The sequence below is a fragment of the Gigantopelta aegis genome, chromosome 9 (genome assembly GCF_016097555.1).
Source record: "Gigantopelta aegis isolate Gae_Host chromosome 9, Gae_host_genome, whole genome shotgun sequence".
In the NCBI taxonomy this organism is placed as follows: Eukaryota; Metazoa; Mollusca; class Gastropoda; order Neomphalida; family Peltospiridae; genus Gigantopelta; species Gigantopelta aegis.
Window position 1 is genome coordinate 30,106,573 of NC_054707.1, and position 15,463 is coordinate 30,122,035.

The 15,463-nt window shown below is 35.7% G+C and overlaps 2 protein-coding genes across 3 annotated transcripts in view; one reads left to right on the forward strand and one right to left on the reverse strand.

Moving 5' to 3' along the window:
• The window catches only part of LOC121382109 (cAMP-dependent protein kinase catalytic subunit alpha), a 40,687-nt gene extending 40,198 nt beyond the window's left edge, over positions 1-489 (reverse strand). For both annotated transcript variants that reach the window (XM_041511609.1, XM_041511608.1), the window contains exon 1: positions 361-489. The gene's annotated coding sequence lies outside the window, so the exon portion shown is untranslated. The remainder of the gene's footprint in view (positions 1-360) is intronic.
• Positions 490-5,065: 4,576 nt separating this feature from the next.
• LOC121381903 (17-beta-hydroxysteroid dehydrogenase 14-like) overlaps positions 5,066-15,463 on the forward strand; it is a 32,209-nt gene continuing 21,811 nt past the window's right edge. Inside the window, exons 1-2 of the mRNA XM_041511305.1 lie at positions 5,066-5,206; positions 10,622-10,660. Of these exons, the coding sequence (XP_041367239.1) occupies positions 5,098-5,206; positions 10,622-10,660 (148 nt within the window). The 5' untranslated portion in view covers positions 5,066-5,097. The remainder of the gene's footprint in view (positions 5,207-10,621; positions 10,661-15,463) is intronic.

Here is a 15,463-nt window from a genome sequence, read left to right on the forward strand (position 1 = left end):
CAATTCAATTATAGGTGTCTCATCAATCCATACCGACTCCCCGAGTCTCGGCGCCATGTAAAAAAAATAAAATGGATGCAGTTACCATGGGCCTACCGTCTGCACATTTTGTAGCCTCGACTTTGAATCGGAACCATTAGATACTAATTGCAATAGGCAGAACAAAGATGGTTATATGATTTTCTGACTGTTTTCACTATCCTGATAATATAAACATTCAACCAAAAGAAAAACGTTGGAGCTATATGAATAAAATACTTGTGGCACTTCAGTGTATCAACAAATGAATGTCTTCATTCCTGTAAATTTCCCTGTAGATTTCACAATATTCTTTTAAAATTAGACACGAAAATACAATACCTGTGGTAGTACACTCTCGCAAGTGTATTAGTTTGGGGATTTCAAAACAAAATATGTGGGGAAATCCACACAAAGTTAAAATTTCTCCAAATCAAGCAACCATAAAAATCGATTCGATGTCAAGGATACTGTGACCGGAGACCCATCAAATATCAGAAACGACCACAATAACTAATGATGCTGGAACATACCAGATCGCTTTCACGGCTAGCTCTGGGTCGGCAGAAAATGTTGCCAGATTATCTATAAAACTTACAAAATTGAAGAAACACATTTATTTTTTAACAAAATATCAATTATTTCATGAAATTATTTCAGCAAATTACAACAAAATTCGCCAATTGTTTTTGAAATTCGCAATTGGCGAGTGCCAGAGTTAGCCCTGACTTTACTATTTAACTATTTGACGTACTTGTTAGTTTCTACACTAATTTAAAAGTCTGAATTGGAATTGTTCACTTGAATTAAGGCCATATTTATCATAAAGTGATTGGGGTTGGGGACAGTAGGCCTAGAGACCCCCAGGAGAACAATATTTGGGTATAGGCCTATTTATAACTAAAAAATTATATCAACCCTATAAGATATATTACAATATTTTCTTGAAAATAGTTAAAATGTGGTTAATTTAAGGAATATTTTATTAGCCAAAAACTAAGTGGTGTAGCAACTTTAAATATATAAACATTAACAATTGGATAATTTGTCTTACGGTATAGGCCTAGCATGTCAGTAAAGGAAGGAAGGAATGTTTTATTTAACGAGGCATTCAACACTTTTTTAATGATTAAGAGCCACACAGATAATGAGAAAGGAAGCCTGGCGAAACACAATGGGCTAGGCCTACTCTTTCCGATTAGCAGTAAGGGATCTTTTATATATAGCATCCCACAAATATGATACTTAGTAGTAGTACATGGCCTTTGTTACACCAGTTGGGGAGCACTGGCTGGCACAAGAAATAGCCAAATGGGCCCACTGATGGGGATCGATCCTACATCGATCGCGTTTCAGGCGTCCCGCCCCCATTCGGTAAAGCATCAGATACATTATGCATTATCTGTCTGCATGTACCGTATATCAATAGTACGCATAACGCTTTAATCGATTCGTGATATCTAATATTATTAATTACCCGAAAACTTTACCGCAAACCCGAATGCCTATGTTTCGAGGGGCTTTAATTACTCTTATTAGTACAAACACTATCTCTCACGCCGCACTCCCTATACCCCCCCCCCCCCCAACTCCAACCACGTGGCGATACGTTAAACAATGAGCACGTAGACCTACATTTTGGTTATAGCTTTAATTCATTCTCAGCGTATTTTGGGGTAACTTTGAAGTGTGGAAATAAAAACAGTGTGTGTGTGTGTGCGTGTGCGTGTGTGTGCGTGTGCGTGTATGTGCGTGTGTGTGTGTGTGTGATAAAAGAAAGCAAGTGTACAGTATATATGTATTTAAAAACAATTTTAAGTTATGATATCCTTTTACATTATATAGGCTATAGTGCCTATATTTAAGTTATTAAAACAAAAATCAATAAATCAGTATGGAAATGCGAGTAGGAAAGTCACTTCAAAGTTAACCAAAAATATTAAAACCTAGCTATTCAGTCAGAGCTCACTGAACACTTATATAAAAAATATATTTCTCCACCCCCCAAAACAGTCCCATAGGAACAGAATGATGGGCAAAGGCCCGCCACTCGACGACAAAAATATGTACGTTATTTTGTCCTATAAAGATTAAAATATGGCTTGTGCTCATAGGCGTAGGCCCACGGGCTCCCATTTTTGTAGGGTGTGTGTGCAGGTTGATTTTTGCCCAAATTCAATGAAAATGCCCGAGTTTGGATAATAACATTTAAATTCATATTAGCAATACTGCCAAATAACTAAATAGGATTGAAAACGTATCACTGTATTTTTATATGGGTTACAATTAATATTGTGGGTAGGCCTATATTGAATGATAAAAATACATGGTGAAAAGGTTTCAAGACAGCTAATTGTGCTCGAATATCTCGATCGTTTTTGCACGAATTTGATCATTTTCTCTCGCACTGTCTCGTACGCTTATGCTTGTGCCCCCCCCCCCCCCCACACACACACACACATTGTTACTATGGACACTCAAATCTTCTAATGTGGTATTACATAAAAATTATTTTATTTAACCGGTCAGTCACTTGTACAGAAAAGTCAACCTTGGTTAAACGAATCGAAGCCACTCTTTCGTATTCATCATGACCGATAGATAACATATCTGATCAAAGTCTAATCTCCATACAACGAGCAATAGGCGCGGTGTGTGCTGAGGTAGGTGTTCGGGGGTCGACCCGCCCCTTCCCCTGCTTAAAGCGAAGTTTCTTTATAAAGAATTTCCTGGTGATCACGACTGAGACCTGTTAGAAATATCGTTCTTCACAGTCTAGATACCATCCAACGCTCCTGCACGCGTGTCTGAGCTAGACTGACTCGGTCTTCTACTCAGACAACTTGAAACAAAGTGTTTTTAATAATTATATCCAACTGAAGCATATATATGTGACCCGATAGTAGGCCTACTGATCGGACGCCATATAACCGTAAATGAAATGTGTTGAGTGCGTCGGTAAATACAAATTTCCTTAGGCCTACTGAAGATAGTCTTTTCTGGGCTGATGATTTGGTAATTAAGTCAGAAAGTGCAGAAGGACTGCAAAAAATACTTTAATATACTAAATGATTATTGTGAGAAATAGCGCATGTTCATTAAAAAAAAAAAAAAAAAACTTTATGATAGTTAAACGTAGTAAGGCATCAAATGTAACATGAATTTAAACTCGGATTAAATGACATTTCACACAAAGCTAAACATAATCTCCACGACACACACACACACACACACACACACACACACACACATACATACATACACACACACACACACACACACACACACACACATACACATACACATACACATACACACACACATACATACATACATACATACATACACACACACACACACACACACACACATACATACATACATACATACATACATACATACATACATACATACATACATACATACATACATATATATATATATATAACCAGTACTATTATATAATTAAAAATTGGGGGAGGGGGGGAACTGGGCTGCAAGGAAAGCAAAATAATTAATACTACAAATTTATTGATTCCATTGAAAAGACATATAATTATTGTAAATTCATTAGATGTCATACCACATAAATAGAAACAGTTTGGAGGAAATGTAGAAAATATATTTCTTTAAAATATCTGACATATTATCAAAACAAACCAGGCACGGCGGAAGCAAATAGACATTGAGGAGCTGACTGACATCGAGGGCGCAAAGCAAAATTTCTAGGGGGTTCGGGTGTATGCTATCCCGTAAAAGTTTGAAAACCAGATGTCCTAAAATGCAATTTCCTGCATTCTACAAGTAAAATTCATCTCTGCTTTAATATTTACTATCAATAATATTTGTTTAATTCAGTCCCCCCCCCCCCCTCCCCAGCAGCCCCCTACTCCGCCGTGCCTGCAAACGCATGGAATCAGGAAAATTAACATCTTCTAAAACCATATAGTTTAGCCTCGTACTTAACTTAAATAAAAATATAACAATTTTAGAAGACCAATGGCAAAACTTCGTCATTGTGCACATAGATAAGAAACTGAAGGAGGCAGATAGCGCAGAATTGTTATGTAATTATGGTGTAGAAAATTAATTACATTTTATAACTAAATTCCCTGCTTACAAACACATAGATTTACTATGTCAAAAACTGAGTCAACAATGTTCTTTATTTAAAACTCATATTTCATTAGAAAAACTATTTTTCATTCTTCATTGTCCTGCAAATTTTTATCCTATAATTATAGGTAAGTTTTGCACGAAACCATGAGCGGGATAAAATACTTGACATCAACCCATCCAAACCTGCTAATTAACATGGTATGATATGATACATGTATATCTATCTATGTATGTATGTATGTATGTATGTATGTATGTATGTATGTATGTATGTATGTATGTATGTATGTATGTATGTATGTATGTATGTATATGCTGGGTTTTACATAAATATATATTAATAATATGTTCATATATTTACCATTTGTGACACCCAATAGCCAATGTGTATTTTTGTGCTGGGTGTAGTTAAACATTCATTCATTCATTCATGCTGGTTTAAAACAATTTTGGAAGCACTGACATTTTATTGTATGTTCTACATATAATTTTTTATGACTGTTTATCAATGAACAAAATTTATATATATATATATGTATATATATATCGATTAAAGCTAACAAAGAGAGATTATATTTTTAGATGTCTGGTTTTGAATGGTGAGTGTTGCGTTCAAATATTTGTGGCTTTTGCAAGTATTTAACTATCACCACATATGAATTACAGCCACAGTACCCGTATGTTCACCAGAGTGAATTCCCTTTAAAATGTAAAGCATGTGACATGAAGGTGGCAGCGAACTAACTATAACTGTTTCAAACAAAGCCTTAATTTTGCTAGATGCTCAGGTATTCAGAAATTTATTATTATTATTATTAAAGAAATGTGTTCATAATACCATTTTTAATAGAAATCTTACTTAGTTTGTTTTGTTGTTGTTTCGTGTTTTATAAATCTGAATTTATTGCAGCTCGTGGTTAATGCAACGCTGATTGGCTGATTTTCTTCGGTACCTCATAAATGCAAGTCTGTAAACAAACTAGTATGGCGAGTCTAAGATACCAGGATAAAGTTACGATAATCACCGGTGGTTCTAAAGGCATTGGCAAGGGATGCGTGCATGTTTTTGGTGAGTTGTTGGTTTTGGGTTGGGGTTTTTTAAAAACGCACTTCCAAGCACTAAGATATCTTGACACTGGTGACTCGGGCATTGGGGGGCGTATCCAATGTCATTGCGGACCAATGGTGTGTTCAGGCGGTCGACGACGATGGTTTGCTGTCCCTAGCAAGACTAGTTTTTGTACATAACTTCAAACGAATGTGATTTGATAGAACACGATCGGGCTTTAGATGACATGATACTAATGCAACAGAATTTGGCGTTGGCATGTGCCAACTGACCCTGTTCGTCCCAAAAATTCTTTGGATCTTTCTCTAAACCAGACTAATTATACAAAGAAGAAACGAAAAAAATCAATGTTTCATACATTTTATTATAACAAAAATAAATGGGTTGGAGTGTGATTGACGAACAGCTACATTGACAGATGGATGGACGTACGGACTAACTGACGGACAAAATCTAAATGATAGTGAAACTAAAATCCTTAAGTTACGTTTTAAATAAAAGAATAAAAAGCCAAAATACAGACAGTTAAATTAAGAGCCGAAGAAAATGTTAATAGAAGTATTGGTGAGATGTTTCACCTTGATCTTCTGAGAGTAAAGACCACAATACACTTCAATAAAGCCCTATTTAAGCAAACTTTGACCAATTAGAATAATATTTGATAACAAAATTGTAGCAGATTTACCAAGCTAGTGGAAAATTACTAGAAAATGGTAATTCACAGACATTTCTGTGAAAACCGGAAATGGCTGATAAATTAAATAATAAAATATCACTGTTCCGAATGACTAACAATGCCAAATAAAACCATCAAAAATATAAAAAGCTATAGCGTACATACCAAATTGCGATTGATTAATAATAATTTAACAGAATGTTTAAAATAAATCAATAAATAAATAAATTTTTCAATAAGAAAATACATTGTTTATTAAATACCTAAACCGGAACAGTGAACCGGACCATAAAAAAATAATCTCCCCGTCACACTAATTTGGGTACAAGTTTTTTTGGTGCAATAATGTTAATAATAGGTTGTAAAGAGTTTTATCCTACAGGGTAGTCCGGAGGGACGTAGTAAGTGTGGTTTTTATTATGTCCGATCTTGTTACATACCCTATATATTGCCGGTATTCAAAACTTGTGGCACCATGTTTAAACATTTTCTCAACCAAAATAGTGCAACAACTGGACATACAAACCAAAAATGTATAACCTACCATACTCACAAAATCCCGATTGAAGTACTTATATCATTAACAAAATAAATCTTCAACGACAAAACGACAACCTTAAAAAATATCCCGCCATGTTAAATTTGCTAAGTAGAGGGAAGCAACTCACTGTGCACATTAAGAAAAGTATTCACTACCTACAGGGTGAACTGTCCTAATTTTGGACATTTGTAGATGATACTGTGACGTCATCCCAACACCTTAGTCTCGATTGCCATACTCAGCTATCCATAGACCGGCTACATCGGCTTTGTTAAACACGTCACTTGACTATATATCAAGAATGAGGCTGTTGGGAATTCCCTTGTACTGAGGTATACTTAGGGCTACTAGAATTTTTTAAAAATCCACTAAGTTAATACAATTTTACTAATTAATAGTAATAATCAGATAAAGAGGGAGATAGAGCTTAAAAACACTAACATTGGGGTGGGGATGGGGTCAGGATATATTCATATTTACAAAATAGACTTAACTGCAACATTTGACCAAAAAAATTCACTAGCTGTCGGGCATGGCAATAGTAATTTAATAGTCCAACACTGAATATCAGTAGCCATGGGAAGAAGCCCTGATGCTTATCTGGCCTAACATCAGACAAGATGTCCTAATTATAGACAGTTGGTTAGAAATGTAATTTATTTACATTTGGTGACTACCTAACACTTGTATTAGTCATTTTACACATAACAAATATTTTATGTAGCATTTACACATACACCGATTTGAATCAGAAAGGAACGTTGTAAAACGAGATCAATTTGGGCGATTTTCCACAAGCACTTGTTGTTTTTACATAGATCATGGCTGCAAAATGACACGACCAAACATCGGGACACTTTTTTCAGGGAAATTTTCAAGTAAAGTAAGCTAATAACTAATAACTTATGACTTAAAAATTGTATACAATAAATCAGATTATGTAAATTGTTAGCTATTTTGTACGTTGCACATTTGATTGTGTATACATGTACATGAAATATTGAAGGTATAGATTTTTTTTTCGCGACCTGTCAGATTCTATTTGACAAAAAGCTTAGTTCAAAATCCCTGGGGTCTTACAAGATAGCAACTAAGTCATACTTTTTCGCAGAAAAATTGCACAAAGACAGTTGGTTATTATAGTAATCATTTTTATTCATGAATATTACATAACTTGCACGTAACTAGCATTTAATTGGAACGTCCAGAGTTAGGGCTACACCTGAAATTAGGACGGTTTACCCTAACTTACCCATGATATCCATTTCATAAATCCATTTGATAATTTTGTGTATTAACACGGTTAATAATGGTATGCCAGTTTCAAGGTATATGCAAATTTTCAAGGTTTCTATGTAATAATGTGTTGCTGCAAATGGGTAATTTGTTTAAAAGCCATCAAGACCTGTATACCTGAGTATAACGTTTTCATAAGATTTAATTAAAGTGGGAGATGCAGGGTTAAAAATTAACATGAAAACCATGGTCGTTAGCAGGGCCAGTTGAAGAAAAATGTTACTGGCCTTTCTCAAATTCAGCTAACCCTCCAATTTAACTGCATAGAGAAAATCAAAATTCGAATTTTCTTTGTTAAATAATATCCATCTATAATAATAACCATGATGTATATAGTCCGTTTGCGTTAAAATGAAAATGATGAATTGGCATGTAACTTCATAATGAATAAAGTTAAAATTCATATTGAAAACGTTTTAAACCCATACCAGTCCAAATAACAATTTTTGAAAAGGAATCCATTATAAATAAAAATGTTTCTTTACAAATTACCATTAAATGATAAAGATTAAATGTGATTTTTAATACAGGTGTAAAGAAAAATGCTAAACTAGCCAATTTATGCAGCTTCACTTCCATTGTCTCTGCAGTAATCGATAATGCAGTACTAAGAGACAAGGCTTAAAAGGTAGAACTGTGTGTTTTAGTAAATTAGTCTGGAAGTGGCAGTGCTCTTTATGGCGATACTAGAGGGATAAACTCTCCAGTAAAGGATTTCCTCAAGAGTGGCTGTCCTATAGACAAGGCACTAGATAAAGATTGATGGAATCATTGACTATTTTGCCAAATACCCATTCGACTGCACTGTGCAAAGATATGGCCCTGATCTCGTATTATGTTTTTGTCGTTCAGATTACCACGAATGTTCCATCAATTGCCTTAAAACCCGTATCAGAAAAGATTTAACCTAGGCAGTTTTATGAATATTGTTTTTATTTATTTACACTGAACTTCAAAAAAAAAAAGTTATTTCAGATGGTATGGATTTACAATTTAATAGATTACTATGTTTTTATATGAATTTTATATTTACATGCCAATTAAGTGATTTCTTTAATAATCCCTGTAGTAATGGAAATTTCATTGTTTGTGTGAATTAAAACTACAAGATAAATTTAGATTTTGTCCCAGAATAAAATACTAGTAAGCTAATTAAATAGGATTAATTTGTACCATAACATTTAATAATGTCAAAAAGTAGGTCTACTAGATAATTATGGCGTATCCAGTCCATTCCAATAATTAAGCCGGCGACTTTAAGAAACAATTCAGTATTTGTTCACAGCTCCAGACCAAAATCATAGAAGCTGAGACCGGGTCTGATCAGTCCCGCGCTGATCAGTCCCGCGCTGTCAAAATATAGAACATATTCTATAATATCGTCTCCTGCCAGATCATTAGTTCACGCTAGCAGAGTCGCGGTGTGTTTTGTTACATTGGTCATTTGATTGAGTTTCAGTGCGTTTCTTTTTTAACTGGTACCAGACTAAAATCAATGATCGCCCAACAAGGCACTTTGCTTTAATCAACCAGACTTGTAAAACAACATAAATGACTTGATAGTATAATAAACTATTCAACTAAATATATTTCAATTTGCATTGACAGAACGAAATGGAGTTATATAGTATTTTTCTCTCTTAAAAAGTCCAAAGAAAAAATCCATATTATTAGGCCTATTGGTAGAATACATTGGAGCAAAAACGATCGCTCACGATACCTAAGTGATAATTTTCTTTTTGGGGGGACTATTTAATTGGTCAGTTTTGTTATTTTAGATGGAAAAGTCTACTTAATCAAGGGTTTTACAGAATTATTTACAGTAATAAAGCAGGACGGCTGATAATGTACATTAACATTGTAGGGGCGGCGGGTTATCCCACAATATCCTGTGATTTTAAAAAACTGGCAAGTAATTTTGCATGTGTGTTTAGACAGTGGTAATCACTTACCTTGACTGGATACCATGCAATATACACTTGCCAATCAGGAATCACATGTGCAGGCCATGGAAAGAAAGGATCAATTAACTAAGAAAACACTGATTATCATGTGGGTTAATGTATGAACGAAACATAATACAGTTATTTTGACACTTTGACAGTGGTGGTTTATTTCGTATAGAAAAATAATACATACTTATTGTTGGTTTACTGGGATGAATATTATTACAGAACATTGTGATGCATCTGCAAAAATCAGGTATGTTTTGTTTTTTCAGTTCTAAGACTAATTCCTGATGTTACATGTTAAGTATTCCTGATGTTACATGTTAAGTATTATGCAACCACCGGCTCGCCAGAGGGTTTATTCACTGGGATAGTACAAAATGGCTGCACCCGTAATATATAATAGCCGTCACATTTAACTGTTTTATTAATTAACTATAAGATTATACTTGTTGATAGCAATAATGTGCATTATATATCATTGAATATGCATACCAGTCCAAAAGCATTCCTTTAAGTAACATGTTTTCATTATATATCATTGAATATGCATACCAGTCCAAAAGCCTTGCTTTAGCATTCCTTTAAGTAACATGTTTTCATTTTTGCAGGGGGCAGGACGTAGCCCAGTGGTAAAGCATTCGCTTGATGCGCGGTCGGTCTGGGATTGATCCCTGTCGGTGGACCCATTGGGCTATTTCTTGCTCCAGCCAGTGCACCACAACTGGTATATCAAAGGTTGTGGTATGTGCTATCCTGTCTGTAGAATGGTGCATATAAAAAATCCCTTGCTGCAAATCGAAAAAGAGTAGCCCATGAAGTGGCGACAGCGGGTTTCCTCCATCTGTATCTGTGTGGTCTTTAACCATATGTCCTATGTCATATAACCGTAAATAAAATGTGTTTTAGTCTTGCTTTAATTGATTAATTTTTGTTCTTTCTCTTTTTTTCAGTTACCAATGGAGCTAAAGTTGTGTTCTGTGCTCGGGGAGGTAACTATAAAGAGTAGATCGGCGTCTTCTTAACATGTTAGCCTGAATCATGCTTCAGACATTTCATTTGATGTATGTACAGTGGCATTCATCACAGTCTCAAAATATCAAATGTCATTGCATTTGTTTATTAATCAATTAAGTTACTAATATGTTGAAAATGGTGGGCCAGTACAACAAAATCCCATATTGGCCCATGGGTTTTTGTGGATTTTTTTATTATTAAATTTGTAACCAATTTTATTTTTGCCCTAAACCTGTATAATACTGAGCTGTTAATTGTTGATATCTGTCGAACAAACATTTTAAAACCCCAATATATTTCACCAATCTTTATTAACGTGATACAACAAAAGGATTGGGCACAAGTGAGTAAAGAGTGTGGTGGAAGACTTGTTGATAGCCACACACTGTTTTTGTGACCATTCTGTCAGCTTGTCTGCCACTATCTGCATTCTGTAGGTGACAGTAGTAGTATATTCTTCCATACACCACATCATCACATCATCACATCATCAGGACGGAGAGCAGCTAGTATTCCTTTGGGGAGTTCTTGTATCAAATCGTTGATGAAGATGGTGCGACTCCATATCGCAAAAGGGCAAGATCAAGCGGTATTGGAGGGATGTTTTAACTACCTTAACACATAAAATTGTTCATATTGAATTAACTTTTTGTCATAACAACTTACCGGTACTTTTGGATTGGTTTTGTAGGTGATAGGTTCCTTTACACTGCTGCATAAATATATTTAATGCAACTCTATTTTAAATGTCATAAATAAGTTTTTAATATTCGGTAACAGAGGGACATCAAATGACTTGCTGTTTCTTTGTTATATCTGCTGTGCTAGGCATCCAATATTGGAACCAGTATAACAGAAATCAAGCTAATATGCATAAAACAATAATATAAATCTGAAATTTACATCACTCATTAATTATATTTTTAATAAAAATAAATTTGTGGTAACGCAGGGACACATTGAAAAAGTAACAGAGGGACACATTTTGTGGCACTGCATTTTCATTCTTATATGACCCATTATAAGAGTCTAAATGGATTTATGTATCGATAAATAGACAGTAAAAGTATAGTTTAACATTAGTGGTTTGTTGATATTGTGTTTTAGATCAAATGAAACACTGTATATCCAAGTATATGTGCATTGCCAAATATATTTTTCATAAGCATAAATTCATGGTACGTTGCTTGTATTGGCGTTTTAACACAGGTGCTATATGTATATTTATTGATAATCAAGTTGAAATTATGCAAACAGTTTTTGAACACCTATAATATATATTATGTTTAATGTTCTGTTTTAGTATTTACTGGATCACATACACCAGTAACAGTGTGACACTTATGTGTGTGACAGAATCATGCAGATAACTGTTAATATATTTCTCTGATTCAGCTGATTATGTTTCCATAATCCAAATGGTCAAGTTTCATGTGCATGTTGAGGATATTAAAACTGAATGATTAACTTGAATAAACACACCGGTCACACTGATTTGTTCAGTATCATGAACTAGCTACCAATACTACATGTATGTATCTGGAGATAACTGGTGGATAAATAAAAACATCCATTTTACTTGTGTATTTTGTAAAAAATAAGATAACCCTAGTTTTTTATTTTGGTGTTCTCTGTAACATCTTTACTTTTCCGAATAAACAATAGGTATTTTGACTAGAACAGTTTAATGTAATTGATATTGAACAGGCAATGCTTGGGCTTATAAAAATGAATATATGTATTCAGCAAACACAAAGCTCAAAAATATCTTTTATGTTGCTGTTTAAAATTTCACAGTTATTACAACTAACCTCATTTTTCTTGGGCTTTTAAGACCGGCCTTGGTGGTGCAGTGGTTAAGCCATCAGACTACAGGCTGTTACGTATAGGGTTCGCAGTCTCGTATCGGCTCCAACCCAGAGCGAGTTCTTAAGGGCTTAATGAGTAGGTGTAAGGCCACTACACTCTCTCACTAACAACTAACCAACTAACAACTAACCCACTGTCCTGGAGAGATAGCTCACAATCTAATTAAAATTAGCTCCACTATTACATGTGGATCTAACACCAGCCAGTTGGAGCTCATGTCCACCAATCAAAACCTTACTTGCAGAATCCTGCCAGTGATTTAAAAATAATTTGAAAACATTCTGAATTATCCTGAGGGTTTACGACATGTTTCGTGTGAATTACGAATGCCTTAAGACATGTTTTATTTTATAAAATAAATAATTTGTAATGTAAAACTGAAGACTGATAACTCACTCCGTACGTATTGGTATGGTTCGCTGTACTGCGGCCACTAAAATAGACTCGCCCGATATTTTTAGAATTTGTATGCTCCCAAATAACGTTATAAAAGGCGAAGTGTGATTGGTCAATATTTAAATTATTATTTACAGACGAAATGTTACTTGGACATTGGGGACTACGCAGTGTTGTTAGCAATCCGATTAAAATTAGTTCTACTGGTCTAAATAAGGTTTGATTGGTGGACATGAGCTCCAACTGGCTGGTGTTAGATCCACATGTAATAGTGGAGCTAATTTTAATTAGATTGGATAGCTCAGATAGCTGAGGTGTGTGACCAGGACAGCGTGCTTGAACCATAATTGGATATAAGCAGGAAAATAAGCTGAATAAGTCTATCAGATCTGAAACACTGGTAGCCTCTGATCTTGAAAGCTTTGCTGTTTTGCAGGTGGGTTTCTAGAATACAGCAAATATTGATGCCTTTCTCATGTACAATGTAGTGTATGTTCAAGTTCTGGGTTTTTTGTTAAAAACTCCCTCAGCAGTGAGAGGTTTCTTAATTTCTGCTGTGTGACCAGTAACTCTCGTCTCTCGACACTGGCACAGGAAGGCGAATGGGAGAGACCTCCAGTAGCATTGGGTGGGCTCATTTCATGCATGGATCCCTACGCTGCCTCATCCTTGGGGACCTCAATAGGCGAGCGTTATTTCTATTATATCTGTCTGTTGGTCTAGCCATTTTAAGGTTTATTGCTTGGTACCATTTTTTTTTTTTAAAGATTGCCAGTGACCTAGTACCTCTGTCTTCAGCTCTTTAGGTTTTCTGTATATAGGGATTACTTCAACCGTAGCTCCTGAATCAAGATCATACCTGGGAAGTACAGGGTTGGTTTGGAGTTTTCCTTCTAGATACATTGTCTTTCTTGACTTATTTACCCATAGTTGGGACTGAATTAGTGAGTGTCAGAGCATATCCAAACCTGTTACAGCCTATTACATTACACTACAGCACTAAACACATCACACAAACCTGTTACAGCCTACTACACTACACTACACTACAGCACTATACACATCACACAAACCTGTTACAGCCTACTACACTACACTACACTACACTACAGCACTAGACACATCACACAAACCTGTTACAGCCTACTACATTACACTACAGCACTAGACACATCACACAAACCTGTTACAGCCTACTACATTACACTACAGCACTACACAAACCTACACAGCCTACTACATTACACTACAGCACTAGACACATCACACAAACCTGTTACAGCCTACTACATTACATTACACTACAGCACTAGACACATCACACAAACCTGTTACAGCCTACTACACTACACTACACTACAGCACTAGACACATCACACAAACCTGTTACAGCCTACTACATTAGACTACAGCACTAGACACATCACACAAACCTGTTACAGCCTACTACATTACATTACACTACAGCACTAGACACATCACACAAACCTGTTACAGCCTACTACACTACATTACACTACAGCACTAGACACATCACACAAACCTGTTACAGGCTACTACACTACAGCACTAGACACATCACACAAACCCATTACAGGCTACTACACTACACTACACTACAGCACTAGACACATCACACAAACTTGTTACACTACAGCACTAGACACATCACACAAACCTGTTACAGCCTACTACATTACACTACACTACAGCACTAGACACATCACACAAACCTGTTACAGCCTACTACACTACATTACACTACAGCACTAGACACATCACACAAACCTGTTACAGCCTACTACACTACATGTACATTACACTACAGCACTAGACACATCACACAAACCTGTTACAGCCTACTACATTACATCACTAGACCATCACTACAGCACTAGACACATCACACAAACCTGTTACAGGCTACTACACTACATTACACTACAGCACTAGACACATCACACAAACCTGTTACAGCCCACTACACAACACTACAGCACTAGACATCACACAAACCTTTTACAGGCTACTACACCACACTACACTACAGCACTAGACACATCACACAAACCTGTTACAGCCTACTACACTACATTACACTACAGCACTAGACACATCACACAAACCTGTTACAGCCTACTACACTACACTACACTACACTACAGCACTAGACACATCACACAAACCTGTTACAGCCTACTACACTACAGCACTAGACACATCACACAAACCTGTTAAGCCTACTACATTACATTACACTACAGCACTAGACACATCACACAAACCTGTTACAGCCTACTACACTACATTACACTACAGCACTAGACACATCACACAAACCTGTTACAGGCTACTACACTACAGCACTAGACACATCACACAAACCCATTACAGGCTACTACACTACACTACACTACAGCACTAGACACATCACACAAACTTGTTACACTACAGCACTAGACACATCACACAAACCTGTTACAGCCTACTACATTACACTACACTACAGCACT